Below are 23053 nucleotides of genomic sequence, written 5' to 3'. Positions count from 1 at the left end.
GCAAGTGGGTGTCGCTCTGCTTTACAGTAGGTTACAATTGGATCACTGTATAGTCTGTAATGGATGATGGTAAATTTGAATTCAATGATACAATATCATTGTTTAAGAAAAACGGTTCTGAGCGTTTAAAATTAAAAATGTCCATAAACAGCTAAAAACGGCTCAAAATATTTTGTACATTTTATCAAGTATGGGAATTGATGAGATGTTATATATATGATGTAAATTTTAAGTATATTTACAAGTATTCGTATTTGAATTACAAGAAAATAAGAAAATCGCTACATGCCTACTCATGCCTACGTGAGAAATGCAGAAAATATACAACGATGTAAAAATTTAATTTAACTTTCCGGTAGATATTTTTTTTTTGATAAAGGTGCTGACATAGGTACTAATGAGGAATCTTGTATTACATTTTCTAATTTTAGATTCAAAAATAAAAATTCTTATGAATTTCTAATTCAAAATAATTTGCACATTTTCGTGATTCTTATGTACCCATTTTGTCAACATTTGAACTTTAAATGCTTATAAGAAAAAAATGTGACTGCATTTTTAAAATGTTTCATATAATTTATAATATTTAATACATTTTCAAACTTTAAAATGTTATTGACATTCATAGAAAAAATACTTATATAATTGTAAACTAAAAATGTTCAAAACATATTGAAAATTTTATCGTGTATAGAAAATTCTAATATAAACATTCAGTGAAAATTTCATGTAGCTGGTTATTTGTTTTAGAGTTACACTAAAAACCAGAATTGATTTCGTCGAAACCCTATTTTGCTAAAAATTCCCGTTTTCCTTAATTTTAATTTTATTTTTCCCGGCGCTTTTAAAACTATTGCAATTTTAAATTTTGACATTCTGAATGAACCAACTAGATTCACTCTCCCATCGATCGAGATACTGTTGAAGAAAATCGAAGCAGTATTGTACTGCCCCAAATACGGCGATGACAGAAAAGAAGAAAAAATTAAAAAAATTAAAAAAAACACATCATCCACACATCGTTCCGATCAGAATTTAAAAAAAAATGGTTACGCCTTTATATTTTAGATTATGTAATTTTAGATTATTATAAAAATTTATTTTATTAGTGGCTTAGACGACAGGGGGTGCCCGAGCACCCATAGCCCCCCCCCCCCCCCTGAATCCGCGCCTGAACCACGTCAACTTTGATTCAGGAAAAAATATGCTGTCTGGTGGACAGGAAAGATAATTTTTTTCCCCACATCATACGACTTTCTACGTTTATTTCGGACCCGGGAACTTTCGGCCTCCCACAAAGACCAATAAGTTGGAGCTGAAATAAACCGTTTGCTATGTTCCATCGCCGGTGTAAAATATTTCCGATATGGATGTAGAATTTTTCTATTCATTCGACCTACCGGTACATTTGATTGAAGCAGTTGTTCGGTATACCTACCTAGGTACTATAATAGATGGCACTGCTATATATTATTAAAAAAAAAAATCCTGACGGCCAAAGTACACCGAATGAATAACAATGTGTACAGCGATCCAATGCAGTGTCCTGGAACGAAGCCAACGAAGTCGTTTTATTGCGGTTTGCGCGCGTGTTGTTTAAATTTCCTAGACGCGCGCAGTCCGTGTTCTAAGTGCCACAGAACAGTGGCGGTGTGTATAACCTAATTATTATTGTATATAATAGCATAAGACGTAGTATTTTTTGATTTTGGCATTGAGACAGTTTTCGTGTTCGGAAATCCAATAATATAGGTTAGGTACCTATAGCTATTATGCACATCACGGACATTCTTTAACTGACATCGATGAACGCGGACGACTGCGGGCTGCAAACACCCGGTAGAAAATGTTTTAACCGTCCCAATTTTTGGTGAAAGAATGATATGACGACGGTCGTACTCGTTTTTATCTCAGACCGTGGAGACGAAACGGGAGGATAAGATTCGCCTGGGGAGGACGGGGAGGATCGAGTCAACTAGGGTGACGAAGATCGGACTGTCGAGGTATAGCCACGACGAGCTATAAAAGAAGCCGAAAAGGCGAATTCTCTATAGGAAACTGGCAGAATTCCAACAATGTTGCAGGGTTCGACTTGTGTGTCCGACTGCACTCGGCTATACGTTTTTTTTAACTTTATGTTGTACACCGATTCATAATTATTTTTAACTATATTACAACGAGCACTTTATGCTTAATTCCGATGTACAACGATATTAGGTATAATGAATACTTTAACATTTAATGGGAAACATTATTTTCGTCAGTGAATCATATCGAAAATGAAAATAACATTATTCACCGTGTTAACAAAATAAATGAAAGTTTTAAATATACAAATATTAAAATTGTATAAGTAACGAAAAAAATTAAAGATACAAGTAGGTAGGTAGTCAATTAGTTTTTAAATTAATTAAACATTTTCTAAGAAAAATTGATAAAACATATAAATTATGCATAGAATTACCTTATAGAACATTAGGGTTTCTTCAAGTGAACTATTTTTTGTATAAGCTAACGAAGGTTGGGCGAAGAGGAGGACCTGATAATGATTAGTGTTTTAAATTGCTAAAGTCATTCTCGAGTAATCCGTTATATTATATCGGATCAGAAGAGTTACGGTATGTCATCAAAATGCGGCCAGCACTATATATTATTATATTATTTATGATAATGTTAATAATTAATATTTGTTATTAGATAAAACAAAAGTGAAAGGTTAGTTAGAGTGTATTAGTGTATATCGATTCCAATAAATATTTTATTTTTAATCGGCGATATTATATCAATTTTAATTATAATAAGATAACTTGTATCATACTTTAATACCTCATAAGTAAAACATTATAACTGCCACTTTTATACATCTAAAGCTCAGCGGAATCGATGTACCTATATATCTTTTTTGAAAACTGCAGGATATTTCAACGTGGAATCAATAAATCCCATTTGGATGTGTTTCTTTTGTGAAATTAATTTAGAATGAAAATTATACTCGTGGTGATAACGGTTTAGTGCGGTCAAGCTACATTATTTCTACCAATGGTATTGAATAGAACACCTATCATGCAGAAATACGCGTATGCACTATATCTACCTACATAATTAAGATGGCTACGATTTAATGCTTTGACCCGTAATACGGTTGAAAATTAAGGAAATCAAAATCTTTGAATCTAAAAAAACAGATTAAAATTTGTGTCAACAATTTATCGTAATAATTTTATTATATAAATTATTATGAACCTATTCATCCACTGGTAACTAAAGGCTAATTTATAGTCCATCAACTGGTACATTATAATGGCTGCCATATGAATAATAGTTAATTTCAAATCATCGATTGCAAACCGTGTTTATTTGATTATGTAATTGAAATTATTTAAATCATAATCTTTGGTGTGGTTTTGCACGCAGTTCAATGTAAGTGTAGAAAGTAGAAACTAATATTATAATTATGACGTACCTAAATTAATCGATAAAAAGTATTACAATAATTTATTTTACTGGTTATGTAATATTGACAGCATTGGCAAAATACTTAAGTACTCTGTACAAAGATATGCTGGCATGCAGGTAAGACTTTGAATTTTTAGATAAATGAAAAAAAAAATGTTAATATTATATTTTAAAAAGGGTAAATATAAAAAAAAGCGAGTAAGTGGATGTCGCTCTGCTGTATGGTAGGTTACAAGTGGGTCAATGTATAATGAATTGAATTAAACTTGAGTTCAATGATATATTATCTGTTATCACTGTATACGAAAAAACGATTCTGAGCGAAGACGGTTTGTGTCACTCTAGATTTTTTATATTGTTATTATTTATTTTAGCCTGTAAGTTGAACTAATATTATAATATTATTATTTTTTATTCATTGTTATGGTGATAGACAAAGCGTTAGAAATTAAAATCCCATTTTTAGTGGTTTTTCGTAATTTGTCGGTTAACAATTGAGAAAATCGAAAAATGACCTCTCTAAAGTACTATCTTGATCCGATTTGCTATAAAAGATAAGGTACTATATATTTAAATCGAAGCACTTCTTCTGGTAGAACTTTTGTATACAGGATAAAATAAATAATAAACACCATTGTAAAACACGTACGGTTCAAAAAGTATCCATGGAGATGGTCAGCTAGTGTTAAAATATCATTATTTAGTCTTTTGTCTCACAATTCTTTTAGATATTGTTACAACAAACGCTATTATTATTTAACATTATAAATTACTATCGTATTATAATCATGCCTTCTACTACGTTAAAACACACGGATTTGGACGAGGTCCGTGCTCGCCATTATACCGAATTTTGGCAGACAAAATTATACTTTTCCATGCCAGAAACATTATGTCGACGATGCCCGAAACGGAAATCAAATCGCCGCCCTACACGACTGTCCCAATAACGGAGCCGAAAGACCCGCAGCAGACCAGATATTCAATGTGGCGGTTTCGGTTGTTCCTGTGTACTTGCAGCGGATGGATACGGATGATGAGATAACGGACTCTGTGGTATCCACGTCCACGGTCAAACCTAGCCGCCGATCTTATACCATGTGTTATACTACGTTAAACCACATGGATTTCGACGAGACCGTGTGAGCTATTCCGCCACCCGCAAGTCGACTGAAAAGATTAAACTTTTCCATGGCAAACATTATGTGAATGGCGCCCGAAGAGGGAATCAAAGCCGACACGATTGTCCCGATGACGGAGTTGAAAGTTTTGCAGACGTAACTTGATGTGGTGGTTCCGGTCGTTTTTGTGGAGTTGCAGCAGGATACCGATATCGAAATAACTAACATGGTGATAACCACGAAAACGGTTAAACATAGACGCCGATTAATTTGGCCCCGTACTAAAAAATTCTTTAGCATAGGTATGCTGTGCTGCGCGTAATTTCCAGCAATATTATTACTGCTGTGGTCGCTAATAAACAGTTTATAATATACCGTTCAGGTAGGTACACATTCATGTAACACAACCATAGTTTTTGAAATGGTTTTGTTACTCTGTTGATGTTGTTAAAATGTTTGAGAATGTCGTACAAAATGTCAAGCGATGATTCGAATCATACCTAGATACATAGTACATACCTACACATAACTTGTATTTAAACGATTAGTATTTATATTAGAGGTATAATTTTACGTACCTATTATACCTACATAATATATACTTTTAATATATGATATTACTGTATGTAAAAATATTTGAAATTATTAAATAAATTATCACAATGATATAAAACGTTCAATTAAATAAATCCTACCTACTTTCTAACATATAATTTACCATAAATATATGATATGTTCGAGTACAGGTAATTTATTTAATGTAACGTTTTATAATATTGTGCTAATTATTTAAAATTACATATAGGAATATGCATACATCAAAAATATACTTATATAATATGTAATAGGTACGTAAAACTATATCTCTGATATAAATATTAATCGTTTAAACTTTAAGGGTATGTATGATGTACGTAATAATACTATAATTTAAATTATTCATTATTTCACAACTGAAAAAAAAAACATATTCAAAATCACCTCGACCATTCGCTAGTAAACTTGTTGATCAATAATAATCCGTTATCAAAATTAAAATCTGTCAAACCAAATTCTTCCAGTTTTGTCTATAAGCTTATTGGTCTAAAAGTCACTTTTTTTTCATCTGCTGCAGCCCCCTTAACATTTTATCTAATTTTGATATTTTGTACAACCATTTCAAACATTTTTACAGTACAAAGCTTAAAAAAAAAGAGTTGAAATTATCGTTGTAGATTGGATGATTGTATGTTTATATAAAAAGCAAATTAGGGACAATGAGTTGTATTAATTACAAATACATGTTTTTGACTTTTCGTTATATAATTAAATGAGTATTGGTTTCTATTTTAATTATCATTAATAAACGCCCATGTTTTGGCCAAAATGTTGTTCAAAAACATTGTATTTAAAATTTAATTGTGTGTAAACAATAATATATAACATGCTTTAAAAGTTTCAAGTACTCACAAGTAATATTTTTTAGTTGCAACAAAATAACTAAAATTGTTATTTAGTTACATATTTCAATATATAATTTCGGCCAAATTTAAACTTAAAGTATCTATAAAAAACTGTAGATTTTTTGGTTACAGTATGAAGTACTTTCTATTTTGGAAAATGTTAATATATATTCATTTTTTAATAACAACAAAATAAGAACCCGTTCGATGACAATTCGTATTTCGTTAATTTACAGTTAAATATCCAATGTAGAAAACATTTTAAATTCAAATATTCATAAAAAATGAATTAGATTCTCTGGAAACTTTTTTTTGTTGGTAAAGTCAGAGGAAAGGTATGAGGAGTCTTGTATTATATTTTTAAATGTTAGATATAAATAGAATTTTTTTTATGAATTACTAATTCAAAATAATTTGAAAATTTTCTTGATTTTAGAGTTTTACCAAAAGCCAAAATCAATTTTGTCGAAAACTGTTTTGCGTAAAAATTTCCGTTTTTTCCTTAATTTTGTTTTTGTTATTTGCAGACGTTTTTGAAAAGTAATGGGAATTTAACATTTTGACCTCCCAAAAGTACCAACTAGATTCAATTTTCCACCAGAAAAAATACTGAAGTGGAAAATTGAAGCATTATTTCTACTAGAAAACATTTATACAGACAGAAGTAAAAACCATGTCATCATTAAATTCATACCCCACTCTGAATCTAAAATGTAATCAAACGAAATAATTTTCTTTATTATTTCAATAGTTAAATAATGGAATCAGATCGAATTGAGTTCACAAATAGTGCAGTTTAAAACAATGGATAACTCCATTGTAAAGTTTTTTGTTATTTAAAACAACAACTATCACCATATACTAGTTTGGTTTTGTTGGTAAATTTTATTGTTAGTTCCGCCGGACGTGAAACGTCTAAACAAGGCAACGGATTTTGTTAACTTTACTGACAATATTCGAAATTTTCATGGGTAGTAAATTTGTCATTGACACAATATATTATATGGTTATGCAAACTTTATTATTAAACTTATACGAGTACCTCAGGTATGCATGTCCTAGTAATAAAGTACCACATGTCGCGGCCATTGCATTCGAATAGAAATATAATACAAAATATACATTAGATTTATTATAAATGTTTTGTTCTTCAAAATGTTATACAATTATTCAAATATTTGCTTTTTGCTCACAATTTGTCCCTATCCGTTAGCTGTCATTTTTTGTTATTGAAAAAAATGTATGTATTTTCGATTATTTTGGATGTGAATTGAACTAACACAGTATATAGGAATAGATTAACCGCTGCAGTCATCCGGGTTTGTGTATGTGTTTTTATGACCATAGAGCATAATATATAATTGTTAATTTAATCGTCCTCAGCCACCCAGCTGAGGATTCGGAGACTTGATCGTTGCAGTTCGTAATATTTTTTTTCCAAAACACTTTCCACAGTTTTATTATCATAATATAAACTAGACGATTTGTCTAGCTAGATTTGTACTAACTACGAACCAACACTCCAAATAAAATTATAACTCTTAAAACTATACATCTTATAAATTCAGACGTCTATCACCTACGTCTATAGAATATAATTTTAAACATTTCACAAATCCTTTAGGACAAATTGTTATGGGCAAGTTTAGAGAAATCCATAAGACTGAATTAAAATTTAAAGCCCGATTACAAAAACTCTTATCAGAAACTATAACACATCGAAAAGAGCTCGGTACTATCAACTAGTGTTCCTAGATTCTATACTAAGGATATATGCTTACGACTTTCGATGTTATTTACCACAATACATTTTCAGGTGACACCGACAAAAACTCTAATGACGTTGATTAATAGATATTGTGTATAAGCTTAGTTTTGTTTATTTAATCCTATACTTTATTGTAAATAATTAAAATACACTTTTTCTCATAATTTATAAAATGATAATCTATCTATATTTTCTATATAATATAAAAAAGGATAACGTGACTGAATGACTCACTGATTTATCACAGCTCAAACCGATGTAAGGATTGGGCCGAAATTCACAGATAGCTATTATGGTAGGCATCTGCTAAGAAAGGTTAAAATTGAATATTCAACTGAAATGATAAAAAATGAAACCTATGGTGGGTTTTGTGAGTTGATAGCAGCTGCGGATTGATATTTCCATTTCATTTGGAAGTCCATCGACGGGGTCTCTTATACACGGAGTCTAGATTTAATAACTGTCCAGCATATTTATTTAAAAAAAATCTTTGCCCGGAAATGCTGGATGGGACAAAAAGTAAAATATATAATAATATGTACTATAATAAAAAAAAAAGAACTTGTAATAAAATGCAATATTACGTTGACAAATTTTAAATAATATAATAGTTAAATAAATAAACAAAAATATTATTTTAAATTACATTATTTTTTTTAAGAATAGAAACCGTTGTACTTTCATACAATATAATATCAGTATTGCCGGACAAATATAATTGCGACTTGCGAGCGCTGAAATATTATGAAAGAGAGAAAGAATGTTGCCGATTCGAAATCAACGAAACTGGAAACGCACATAGTTATATCTGCCTGTTATTATTATAAAATAATACTGGGTATTAGTATACGAAACAAAAACTCCATGAGAACATTTGATTATTAATAATTTATTGTCGTAAGCATATCATGATTGTTTTGTACACATAGTTGAGATTATTCAGATCCAGTAATTTACATTAGTTCACACTACATAGCGAGTTTCACCAAGCATGTATATGGCCCCTAAAATGATTGTTTTTTTCGTGCTGTTCAGCAATTTGGGATATCCAGTCTTATATACTCCTTATTTTTCTAAAAATAAATATGTTGTTCTAATTAATATCCATTAATTTGTATAATAAGATATCGAACGAGTTATGCATCGATTAATGATTATTCTGTTTTATAAGTTTATTAAATTTAAATATAAAAAAAAAACGTTTGGTGAACACTTATCAACTGTAGTTATAGGTAATAGCTTTGTGAACCACTGATCTCGAGTTTTAGATTAAGCGAAGAGTTAAATTTGTGTATTTTTGGAGACAAAACAAACATCGTGGTGTGACACTCAGTATTATAATATATCTGTTGATTCTGATTGGAATGAAAACATTTCAACAGTAAACTTAATAATACAATTCGCATAGTAAATGTATAAGAAAAATGTGTACCTACGCTGCAAAGTGATTTCACACACAAAAGTGAATTATTTCTAAGCAAACGTTATAAGGGATTTACATAGGTATGATAATTTATTTTAAATATGCCAGAAGAGTAATCCCCTTTTTTCAAAAAAACATTTTCCGGCGACAATATTATATTTAATTGTATACGATATAATAATTTTAATTTATGTACAATATCGATAGTTACGAATAAATATTAAATATTGGTTGATCGAACGAGCATGATAATATATTGTATTATGACAAAGGAAAGGAAAACAAACATTTAAAATATTTGACTGCAACTACTATCGAAGCTGTGGTTGGACGAATTCAACAATCAACACAAAATTAAATCTACCACGCATTACAACGTTTTATTGGTAGTAATAATATTATAAAATAAGATGTGATTTTCAAATCGTTTGCATTTTTACAAGATTTTCATATCAATATAATCGCCAGAATAAAATAATAAACAACGTTTACAGCGATGATTTAATCGTAACACTTGAAGACGCGCGTCGGCGAATCAGATTTCCGTGGGGTGAGAGCGTCACAGCTGAGCTATGGTCAGAGCTATGGACGAGTGTCGGGGCTTTTGGTCGTTTCAAAGTTTGACCAAACACCGCGGCGGTGTGCGTTGTCAAACGGGGTGGACTGCAGAGAGTGACAAAATGGAGTGCCGCGAGGAATTGACGAGAGAACCGAGGGACACCGAGAAAGACAGAGAGAGTGAGATTGATAGATAGATAGATAGATAGATAGATAGATAGATAGAGAGAGAGAAAGAGAGAGAGAGAGAGAGAGAGAGAGAGAGAGAGAGAGAGAGAGAGAGAGAGAGATGGACGAAACGGCGGCAAAAGGCGGTGTCACGCCCATTCGAGTATCATCGAGTTTAAACGACGCGACGGTAAACACAGAATAAAACAGGAGAGTAAGTTGTAGCCTTATAATATATTATATTACATAAGGACCGAATTTCCTGAAAACCGTTTTCTCCTGGTTTCCTTTGTTAACGACAACTGTGTGTGTGAGTATATATATAAAATCTCTGTGCTCGAGTTTCAACGATGGGCTGTGAGTTTGGGTGTGCGTGAGTGTGTTTGTGTATGTGTGTAGATCGCGTCGTCATCCACGCTTTCAGAAAGGTCAAATCATAAACACGCGTGTATTCTCACTTAAGTACCGTCAGCGCAGCGTGGTGGGTACACCAATATAATATAATATAAGTAGGTACACGGCAGCGCGTGTGTAAAGCGTTATTTCCGTACAAAGAATGTTTTTTTTTTAAATCGTCGACACAGAACAAAACGTAGTTGTGCAGAGACATATTGTGTCGCGGTATTATGATAATAATATTATAACGCCATGGCGTAATATATTTCGCGGTGGTCTGCAGAGAAACACGAGAATTTTTCACCGTGTACGTGCGAATTATTTCGTTTTCTCCATCGAAAAACACTGCGCTGTTCGCAGTCTACAAAGTAGACCCGATTGGAATAAAAACGGCAAGGAAGAGACTATTAAACTTTAACAGCTTTTTTTTTAAATCGACTCGTATTTGTCTTATAAATAAATCGACAACAACGTCATTTGCAAACTTTTTGAACGTTTTAATTGGTTTTACACTATACACCACACAGTGAGTGAAATAAAATTTGAAATTTTCTGGGAACAACGTTCTAGAATATACGAGGGTTTAAATTTGTTTTAGCAATAATTATTGTTTTTACGTCGCAGTTGATTGGTGCGTCGAAAATATAGAATATAGATTAAATTGTTCAAATATTTTGTGTGGGTGTTGACGGCGGCTGATCAACCTGACCACTAATTTTCAACCGGGATCTTAACTCATTTCATAACGGTCGTAAATGGTTAATTTTTCGTTAACGGTGTATATTATATAGTAATATATTATACTATGGTGACAATATAGGAGAACGCCGTAAATTAACGCAGACGTCCCAAGAAAATTTGACGAAATTCGTGATTGAACGGACTATATCGGATTGGAACGAGCCACTGACACAAAAATATAATATGAAATCTTTAGAAAGCTCATTGAAAGCACACAAAAAATATAACCACATTACTAGGATGAACCACAACAACGCTGTTATCATTTTGTAAAATGTTTTCTTCTTCTTTGTCAATGTTTTTTAAAATCTATATTAAGTTTGCTTAACAAATTATATTTTTGACAACGCGTTATGCCAACTACGTAGAATATGATTAAAACTATTTTTGAACGCAGTCAATTTGCGTATACATCGTTATACCGATGGAGAACAGTATAGTTGTTTTATTTGACATTTTCCGAAATATTTCTATTCTAACCAGCCTGCCCACTTTAAAGCAAAAGTCATATTGAATTTATTTTAAATCATACCGTTCATACCGAGGTAGATATAAGGAAAAAGAAACCTTTTTCCAATTATTACTGTATATTATTTTGAAATTTAATATCACTAATATTTTAAATCTTTAAAGCATATATCAATTCACTTTTTGATAATATAAAAAATATATGGATACAAATAAATACAATACTATTAAAGAACACCTATAATATTATTTTGATGGTACCTCATGAATTTATTCTTCCCACACGACAATGTACCTATTTTGCCTATACAATGAGCCGTGTTATGGAAAAAAAATAAGCTGTCTGGAAAGTCACTGCGTCGACTTCGATGATTGTATACGATAAACCTATATACAACAGTGGCTTGTGGTCCAAAATGACAAGGAAGATGCTGTTTATGGCAACGTTGGTTTTTAATTTTAAATTTAAATATTTACATTTAATTCGACATATATTTGACTATAACATTTTTTTAAATATATCTACTTAATAACTTGCAATATTTTAGTAGTGAAATGTTATTTATGATAACATATTATTATATTACTAATATATTTCTATACAAATCAAAAACATAAACTTCTCCAACTTGGTAATTTGTTACTTGATTTTAATCTAAATAAAAAAAAAAAACAAAACAGCACAATAAATTTGTTTTTTTGACACAGACATGACTTTTGACTAATTGTCTATCTGAAAATCGCGCGACGCTTTTTTTTATTTACACTGGTTACCAGTTGCTATGGTGACCCTTAAATTATAATATGTATATATAGGTAACAGTAAACAAAAATATTTATAGATTTGGTATGGCGAGATACTCGGGGTGGTGATGTGAAACTTTTCAAACGTACCAAACTGAATATAACATAGCTTATCGACAAAAAAATAAGTCGTTTAGTTAGAAGGTCGATTAGTCGAAGGTTTAAAATCATTATGCCAATAATATTATTATTATGTCGCGTATTTTTTAAACACTTCGTATCATGTGATAATAATGTATCATATTTCAGGAACACCGGAGCTGGTGATGGCGGAGGGAGAGGAGAAGGAGGAGATGGGTATTCGAAAATGCAGAAGCAACAAATCGAATTCACGTCACCCGCTTGGCTGCACTCGAGCGGATGGGATCGTTCGCTGCACACGGTGTTAATTGTGCACGGATACGGTGGAGCGTCACTAGACTACTTGCCCGGGGCAGTGCTTAGAGACGGTTAGTGTGTACAGATAATTTTGTTAATACATTAATCGCCCCATTATCGGAAGGGTTTTTTCAGATGCATATCGAAACGAGTGCCTAGATCAGTGATCTTCAATCTGGGTGCCACGTGAACTTAGTTTTTGGTTTCCGCGTAGTAGTTGAAAATATAATCATTAAACATGATATATTTTACTATTCATATTATCATTGATTATAAATACTAATTAAAAATCCCCAATTGTCCATGGACATTCAAGGTTAAGAACCATTGAACTAGATACTCTATATATGGGTAGGTATAAGATGCACAGGTTTTGTGTGTACATATATTATATTATAAAGATATTAGGTACTCTTATTACAAGTATTGTAAACGGACACCGTGACTGCTCGAAGAAAAATGCCACCCGTGGCCGGTTTCGATAATAATTTAGGGTGAAAAAAAGTTTCAAATGTATGTTTTGATCTATTTATAAATCATTGATGAGTGATGCCATTCTATAAAAAAGCCAATAATTGACGAAGAAAACAATATTTGTCATAATAGATGAAAAATACCGTGAATTATGTAATTAAAATATTATGAATCACCATTTTTTTTTCTTTTAAATTAATAAACTTAAAAACTAGAAATTTTGTTTGCAATAATTTAACGTTCTAAGAAGTACTTTAAACTAAAATTATAATTAAAATTTGAACAAATTATTAGTGAGTAAATAGTCAGCCAGGAGACTGTTTGATTTATTTTCATCGGTCCTATAATTAAATACATACATTTTTTGAACTCAAATAGAAAACTTAGCGAATGGAGTATTTCATCATACAAAACATACAGTGCACGCGGAAAATGATGTTATAATAAACGATGACAATGAAGACGGCGTCGCGACGGCGTAAAATGTGATGAGACTAGACTCAAAAAAGTCAATAATATAATTCATATTATTCTCTTCGGCCCTCTTCATCCCAGTCGTATGAATTATTGTATAAATATATAAATGAGTCAATAAAAAAACGTCTCAACACTCGCCGTGACCTTCGTTCGTCGACGTTTCTACCAAAATAATGTATCAATCGTTTATTATTACAACAAATAATATTCATTCGGTTATCATATTATATTTTTTATTTGTAGAATTATTTTTGAACACAAAATATTAACTTATAGATATTTAGCTTATAAAATCATAAAACTTTTTCTTATTATCTATAAACAATTATTAGTCGTTGCCGATATGAAATTTTTTTATTTTACCATTTTTACAGTGAGCATCAACTTCAAATTCTATATAAAGATTACATAATCGTATACGATTAAAAATGATTCGGAGCATAGGTGACCAAACTTTTTGGTGAGCAAGGTTACTATAGTTTATTATTTTAATTATAATTTTAACAAATTTTTGTATTTTTCTCCGATTTTTTTTAAAGAGTATTGTTAAGTTTCCCAGATAAGACCCTTTAATGAACAAGCTAAATCCTATTTTCTACTTAAAACCTCCCTTAATGTTAACGATTGGATAATTTTTAATACCAGAAAACTTGTTTACATACACAAACAAAAAGATAACAAAAAACACACATCATTGTAGAATCAACATTGCCCGCTCAAAATCTAAAACATTATTTTAAACTACCGAAATCGACGGGAGATTTGTTGCTTTATTGAGTCAAACAGATTTCCCTGTGCACAGTCACCGCGTCATCGTTATTATTATTAAGTAACCTTAGTGTTATTTTTCAGGACGGGTCTCGCACATTTCTGATGGCTTACGAACTAATAATTCAATTTGTTCGTCCCTCTCGAGTTTCAACTTTTGAGACTACTTTTGGGAATTTGTTTAATAGCCACTAATATAGGAAAAGGGACCCATTTCGGGACTTAAAGAGCTGTGAGCACGTTTCAGCGTCATCGCGGTGAACGCCTACGCGTTTTACGTAATTATATTTTTTACTCGAATTTGGTGTGTTGGCTATTACCAGAATCTTCGCGTTTTCTTTCTCTCGTTGACACGCTTAATTTATCTGGTCTCCGAGTTAGTGTGAACAAGTAGGTCCGTGAATTAATTTGCTCATCTAGCGATGGATATTGTCCGGCTTTTGTGTGTAGGTTCCTTACTACGACAACGGTGCGATTTACACGTTTTTACGGGTTAGAGAATTGAGTATAGAGCAGGTACCAGCCGACCTATAAACTGCATAAATGAATGAAAAGTTTTTCAGTTTGGAAAATTGAAATTCACTTTAAAACGTATGATAATGTTTCACACAACATGTGGAAAACCTATTACACGAATCGTATATCAAATGTTAACATGCGTCATGCATTTTGCTGAACAATTGGATAGTACACAGCTCACTCATTTACATATACCTTTTTTTCGTGTGGTATCGAAACTGAGGTGGAAACCACTATAGTATTACTTCGACCTCTGTTGCATCGTTTATTGAACAATAATAACAATACAAAATAAATAAATATTATTCAAAATACAAGTCTCAATTAATATACAAACTCATTTACATACCTAGCGTATTATGCATGTACAAAACAGGTTGTACTTTATTTTCTTTTTGATATTTCCGGAAGACGCGTAAATAATAACAAATAGGAAAAATAAAAAATTCACACACGACGAGGGAAAACTATGATAATATTATACCCTTATGTTCGTACATAATATTTACCTTTACAGGCAAACAACCGTAAACTGTTATTTTCTGCTCCACCCTGTAGCTCGGTTCTCGGACATCCGTTTATTATACGTGGGTATGCATATTGGTATAATATATATGTGATTTCCATACTTTCGCAGGTTAATAATAATATTATATTACTGACCGCAAACAGAGTAGGTAATCGATCAAACTGGCTCTCAAACGTTTTATGTAATTTTGAAGAAACATTGATTAATTTATAGGAAATCATTGACAGATTGAGCCGATTATTTTTATTTTGTAGGTAATCTAAAACAAGTAAAAAGTAAAAAAAAAAAAAAATCGCCAATCATATCGTATAGTCAAAACATTAATCGATCCACTTAGAATTAATTAATTATATCAATACATTTTAGCTTTGTCTACAAGCTTATTTTGTGTAATTAACAAATTATTGCAAGACAGTAATAGAAACGATTTTTTTTCCCAAAACGGGGTAATCATTAAAGGGTCGCATGACGATGAGATACATAATATTTCGATATGAGGACGGCTATGCAGCAGGGTGCACTATAACTGCAACGATCAATGCTGGGCTTAAATGCGAGTGCTTGTGTACGCAAACATGTGTATACGAAATGATAATATTATGTTGTTATCATTATCATGTTTACCGTGTTAAAACTATTCGACGCTGATTGCGCGCGTGCGAGATGAGAAAATAAACGGATTTAAAGCGTTTTATGCAAACTCGACGATAATGATATTATGCATAGGCACTCGACTGTGACGAGAATAAAAAACACCTACCCACCGATGCAATAATAATATATAATATTATGTATACAGCTGTCGTTTGGTCTGCTGCAGCGTTCACGTTTGAACACAATATATATATATATATATATATATAGGTAGGTACCTAATAATAATGCAACGCGACCACGACTGTAAATATTAATAAAATATAAATTATGATTGATGCGCACACGTGAAGTACATCACGAAATCTACATAAACTATTATCGTATAGACACAATGAACGTTAAAACATAAATTATTCAATATTTTAATGGACTCGTATAAATCGAAACATATAATCGGTAAGGTATGTGATGACCTACAGAGGAGACTACTCTCAAATATACTATTATTAAATATCACTAACAATATTATTATACGTTATTAGTATCGTTATTAATATCGGAACCTAACCTAACATTTAAGTTGGTTTAAAATATGCTTCATTACATTCGTATTCCAGACGTATATAATGTGGATTATATTCATTATATGAATACCAATAAGATGTAACTAAAATATAGTAAATTTTACCGGTACAGTAAACACAATTTGTTTAGAAATGTGTTGCGTTTCAATGTATGAATAATCTGAAAGCCCCGATCGATTTGGTGAGAAATTTATGAAAATCGTCTGATTTACAGCGTACTTGAACAACGGAAAGTACAACGTGTTCATGGTGGACTGGGGAAAACTCTCGGCCATCCCTTGTTATGCAGCCTCCGTTCACAATCTCAAGCCCGTAGCCAGGTGTATGGCTGTAATGTTGACGCATCTTCGAGCCGCCGGACTGGACGTGAACCAGCTCACGTGTGTGGGCCACAGCTTGGGCGCACACCTGTGTGGCATTATGGCCAATTACTTGCCGTTCAGAATGCACCGCATCATAGGTAATTATATCTACATAAATAAAGATTAATGCACATGAGAAGAAACATCATTGAGCAAAGAGTGAACAAATCTACATTATTCGTAGTTTCCCAGAGACATTGAAATATTAGAAGGGGAGAATGACGTATATTCAGTTGATATATTCGGTGAATAGAAAAGTTGTGTATGCCTAGACTTTTGAGTGTTTATTTTGATGTACAAACGTTCTATCAGTTCTGGATGATCTATGACATTATTGTTTAATACTTTATAAAGAAATTTTAAATTTAGTTGAAATCTTTTTTTTTTCCAGTAGTGAGATAGAAAAGAACCAATTTAAAATATTAAAATCTGAATGAGTAAATCTATAAATGTTTACATTTGGAAGGGCCACAATCTGAAACAATTTAAAATTATTCTGGATTTTGGAGAGATATTGATTTTGGGTTATGATTTTGATATGCATATCAAATTTGACTATTCCAGTCGAGAGCTTACCAATGATAAATACTACAATTGAGATTGTGGGCATCGTGGAAGTCTTTATAGGTGCGTTTGATAAATCCTAGTTAAGCTGATGTTTTTTTAATAATATTATTATTAGTACGAAATTTAAAATCGAGTTTTGGATTTAAAGTAACACCAAGTTAATTTATTTAATTTATTTTTTAGGTTGTAATGAAAAATAATAGGTTCTTTTTTTAAAGAGAAAGAAATAGTGGCGCATTTTTCTATATTTATAGACATACCGTTTTTATCACACAATTTTTTTGAAATTAGTTTAAATCATTTTGAAGTAGTAGAATATAATTTTGACAATGAATTGGTCTTCGATACTATTGTGGTTACTTACGAAACCGAGTTATACAATAATTATTACGATTACTTGAATTGTACAAAAAAGCAAAAACAATTTAAGACACATGTCCACAGAAGTATTATCATATGTGTGATTTTTGATTTTCATCACACGTTACAGGTGTGGATCCGGCAAAACCATTGATTCGCAACCGGGCATCCAGCCGATTGGATTCCGGGGACGCGGACGTCGTGCAGATCATACACGCCACGTCCAAGTACGGTGATCTGAAGCGCATGGGACACGTGGATTTCTGTCTGAACGGTGGACACGTGCAGCCGTTCTGTTCGAACTCTTCCGGTGAGTACTTGGATGCGAAATTTGGCCCTTACACTCGGGGTTAGCTTATAAGAGTTATACGATGTGACTTACCCTGCAGGTCAGGGCCACTGTGCTCTATACATTTTGCAGCATCGTAGAAACCAGTCACTTCGAAGATAATATTATGATATCGAAATCAAATGGATTGTGCAGGCTTACTTAGATGATAATGAAAATAAAATCGACTAACACTGAACCAATGGACGGTAGTAAACTCTCCCGATGGTAAATTCTCCTCGGTCAACATTATGTTTACCTGAAGAGGAAATGTGTTAACTCTCCCGAGCTTTTTCAAACTGTATTGCTATACTGCGAATTTATTATAGACTGAGACTGTGGTTATCATTATAAATAATAATTATTATAAAGTGATTGAATTACCGTTATTCTCAATATTGACTTTTTGTATAATATTCATATTATTACACTAGAAGTACAATGATACAATGATACGACTATAATGTATAAACGAAGTTATAATAGACTCAGGAGAGTTTATCCTTCAGTAGTACTGAAGTAGACCCAGGATAGTTTACATATACCCTTCAATACATACTAATAAGGACCCGTGAGAGTTTACCATCGGGAGAGTTTACAAGTTATATTAATTTTCTTGGAATAATAATATTGTATCAACTTTTTTGTGAAAATTCAAGGGAATATGAACCCGACGCCTGCATAAATCAAGTACCTACTTATAATAAGTGTATATAGTTTTACATTTTCTTTGTAATACAATATATTGATAAAGTTCCTGATTAAAAATGACGTAATCGTTATAAAATAATAACATACTTACTGATATTATCGAAAAAAATGTAATAATTTGTTAATTTATGTTGGGCCGGTTATTTTCTGAGAATATAGTGACCCTGGACTTACCTTGCTTCTCGACAACGCCACTGCGGCACTGCATCTGTCTGATCGCGAACAGATAGAATTCGGTCACACATCCACTAACCTGCACAAACCCGTGTTGGGGGGGGGGGGGGGTCTGTAATTTCAGCAAGGTTTGTTAACCTTGAGGGAAAAGTGCGGGATCGAGTGACGTGTAGGCTACGATGGGAATCGTTCTCGAAGTCATTACTTCAGCCCTTGCATGTATCGTCAATGTCAAAATTTTTTTCTTTTCACGCGACATATTTTCGGAGCTATCTAATAAAACATGTTGTCCTTATTCGTGCGCAGACACCGAACTGTGCGGTCACACGAGGAGCGTCTGTTACCTGGCAGAGAGTTTGGACCAGGAATCCGCCCGAAAAGCGGTACCGTGCACCAGGAGATGTTTGCAGGGCGGCGAAGGAGGTTCAAGCTATTCGGTCGTCAACTCTTTCGGCCAAACGCCATACGTCGTCCTGGGCCAACACACACCTGACGAGTAAGTGTCCCATCTCGTTTCCGAACGCATTCCGAAGCTGGTCCGAGAGTATAATATAATATAATATTATTCTGTCGAAAACTGCGTCAAGTAACAATAATTATGTTTTCTCGCGACATATTATAATATAGTCTCACGTGATTTCGTTTTAAACGATACGCAATTTGATAGACATTATCAGAAGCCGTGATGGTTTTTTCGTGTATATTTTATTTTGTGTCACACACTTTATCTATTTTGGAACCGCGTTAAGATTTTAGTAAAAAAACCACTTGCTGATAATATGCAAATAGCTGCAGCAAATGTGAAGGATATAATATTATGATTATATTCTCCGCTGAAATTACAATAATTTGGATTTCGATCGACTTCGATCCGTCACAATGATCCGGAGTCGTAAAAGATTAAAAGTATTGGGTAGTAGCTAGTAACGTATATAACATTACGATAGTAATGCATTTCTGTAATTATTTTACTTATATTATTATGCTTTTAACGCATTATGTTACTTCCTCAGAATTAATTCCAAATAATGGAAATGTAATAGAAATTAATTTTATTGAGTAATTCTCAAAACATACATTTTAGTTTTTATTGGAAAATTTTAAATGTACTTAATGTACTTAATGATCATATTTTCAAATTCATGAGATAATTTTTTTTTTACCTAGGAGTGTCCTGAGATAGCAACTTTCATATAAAAACTATACTTTTCTACCCTAAATTAATTTGTGGGTAATTTTTCTGAAAATGTTGACGTATCAAAACCAAAATTCAAATAGTAGTTTTTGAGTTATTTGTGTAGTAAGGACAGTTATAGGTCCTTATATGCGAGGGTGCTATGGTAATTTGACAATTTTGGTAATTAATATTATTCTATTAACATTAATTATTTATAAGCATGGCTCCAGAATAATAAATACTATAGATCCAATATTATTACATTTGTTCTAAATTTTTGTAAAACCATTTTTAAGGACTATTATCCTTAGTTTCTAAATTTTAATAACTAAACAATAACTTGTTTGAATTTTGATTTAAGAACATCAACATTTTCAACAAAAAATATAGAAACCTATACTAAGTTATCATAATAGGGTAACTCATTGAAAATTAAAGTAATTTCATTACGATTTTGAGTGACTAGTAAAGAAACTTGATTATGTATTTTTTATGAGTAACTTACTCAACACTGAAAATGAACATATTTCGAAGCAATTATTTTTCTCTACACTATAATATGCATGCTTCAGGGTGTTGAAAGCGAACCATTTATAAGGGGTCGGATTTATGCATTATTATATAATATCCATCGTGAGTTAAGTGTGGCTGTGTGTGTAGTAACTGTTCATATTACAGTGCGTGAGTTCTCCGAACGCTGTATGTAGAATTAAAGATAAGTTATGGTTAAGGTTCTTGGAAATCAGTAACGAACATACACATGGTCACACGTCACTAAATTTTACAATCAAAAAAGTTTCTACATGAAAGTTCCAAAAAGTGGAAGAAGAATACATCCAGTATCAGAAGCTGGATTTTAATTATGAAAAATATTTTAATTCCCTGTTCTATTTCCTAGGTTATGTAAGAAATGTATTTTCGATTATTTTGTATTGTTTATTAGTACTTTAGTACCAAATGAATTTTTTTTTCACTTTAGTTAAGTACCTATAGGTATTTTTAGTATACTGAAAAAAAAAAAAACTTGAAAATCAATTTTCCACATGACCTAGAAAAGAGAATAATTTATAATTTAATAATTTTTCTTCCGCTTACTGGTATAAATGCACGGAAAAACGACAACGAAAAACCGTCCCAGCTTTCCACAGCCCTAACTATTGTGTGGTTGCGCAGGGTGAACGGTGTGTACTGTGTGACCAACTCGGACGCGCCGTACTGTTCTAAGACCAGCGTCAAGGGTAGTCCGTACTGCTGTCCGCCGCCGTCAAAACCGAACAGCGACAGCGTAGATCAGTCGATGCGACTGCCCGAAGACGAGGACTAAAACAGCAGCAACGTCAACGGCAACAACCACAACGTCAACAACTGAAATCGCGGACGGGGAGGACGGTGTGAAATGAACGTCGGCAACAACAATAATCATAAGACGTCTTAATTTTATTGTCTTTACACAAAATGTACAAAATATCAAATATTTGTTTTTAAATTTATTTACATTTAAGTCACATAAATACACACTTATATTATATAATATTATTATTATTTTTGTGTGAATCGTATAAATCATGTATAATGTTTTAATCGCGGTTTTACATAATATTACATAAATATTATAATATGAACACCTATATATTATATGTATATAAATGGCTATAATTAAATTATGTGTTTTGTATTTTTAGAGTTCAGATGTACACAAAGCTATGTGAAATGTTCTACAATATTGCGTCATCGCAATTTATTACATTATATACTATATAGGCGTCTGACATAGGGTTCACATCGTCGGATTATCGGCAAAGTTGTGGTTTGCGGACGACGGCGTATCGATTATCGCGAATATCGTTGACTAGAGGTGGAGACGGTGTTGTTTTTGAGGGATTTTGGAAAATCTCGAAAATAAGCGTTTCCAGGCCGACGGTCGGGCGACGATATCACCGTGCGCAACGGTCGTAGTAAATAAATTATTATATTATTAATACACACTATAAATCATTTTTGTTACGAAAATGGATTAAAAAAATAAATCGAGACGGCCGTGAAAAAAAACGGTCGGCCGGTCGGTTAAGGTCTATCTTAAAAACATTAATCATTTGACATAATATTTCACACAGAGATATATACGTAGCATACAATACAATAACAAAATTTTATATTACGCTTTCATAATAATAATATAATATTAAATATATACAGTTAAAAATAAAATGAAACGTTATGACGTCAGGAAATAGGAACACTCTCGCCCCCCCCCCCCAAATATCTTGCAGTGAACTAAAAATAAAGATAACAAAAATTAACGCAAAAATATCAAATGGTTATTCCCTCTATTAGCGCAAAGGCAGTTGTACCTACGACAAAGCCATGAAACGTTTTATGAAATTAATAGCATGAAATTATGACAGAAAAACATTTCGAGCACGACTGCTCCGCTCGCGTGTGTTCATCAGACAATAAAATATATTTTCGTAAGAAAAATATTATGTTGGAATGGGCGACGGCGTTGGTGGCAGTACACACGTGATTATATTTATTTAAAAAAAAAAATTACGTTTTTAAAGAATGTGATACACACAAATACATATTTTTTGGAAATTAGTACAATATTAATATAACCGATGGCAAAAAAATCACTTTTTCCAGTACGAGTTTGTTAAAAAAACAAATGAATTATAATAATAATAAAACCGTCGAAGATGATGA

At 32.2% G+C, this 23053-nt stretch overlaps 1 protein-coding gene across 1 annotated transcript in view; it reads left to right on the top strand.

Annotated features, from left to right (window-relative positions):
- LOC100167169 (phospholipase A1) overlaps positions 1–21895 on the top strand; it is a 32560-nt gene extending 10665 nt beyond the window's left edge. The window contains exons 3-7 of the mRNA XM_001946816.5: positions 12595–12794; positions 16886–17131; positions 18091–18270; positions 19480–19669; positions 21524–21895. Of these exons, the coding sequence (XP_001946851.1) occupies positions 12595–12794; positions 16886–17131; positions 18091–18270; positions 19480–19669; positions 21524–21674 (967 nt within the window). The 3' untranslated portion in view covers positions 21675–21895. The remainder of the gene's footprint in view (positions 1–12594; positions 12795–16885; positions 17132–18090; positions 18271–19479; positions 19670–21523) is intronic.
- The last annotated feature ends 1158 nt before the right edge of the window (positions 21896–23053 follow it).

The sequence above is a fragment of the Acyrthosiphon pisum genome, chromosome A1 (genome assembly GCF_005508785.2).
Source record: "Acyrthosiphon pisum isolate AL4f chromosome A1, pea_aphid_22Mar2018_4r6ur, whole genome shotgun sequence".
NCBI lineage: Eukaryota > Metazoa > Arthropoda > Insecta > Hemiptera > Aphididae > Acyrthosiphon > Acyrthosiphon pisum.
Note: the sequence above shows the minus strand (reverse complement) of the source record. Positions and strands in the feature narration are given on the sequence as shown.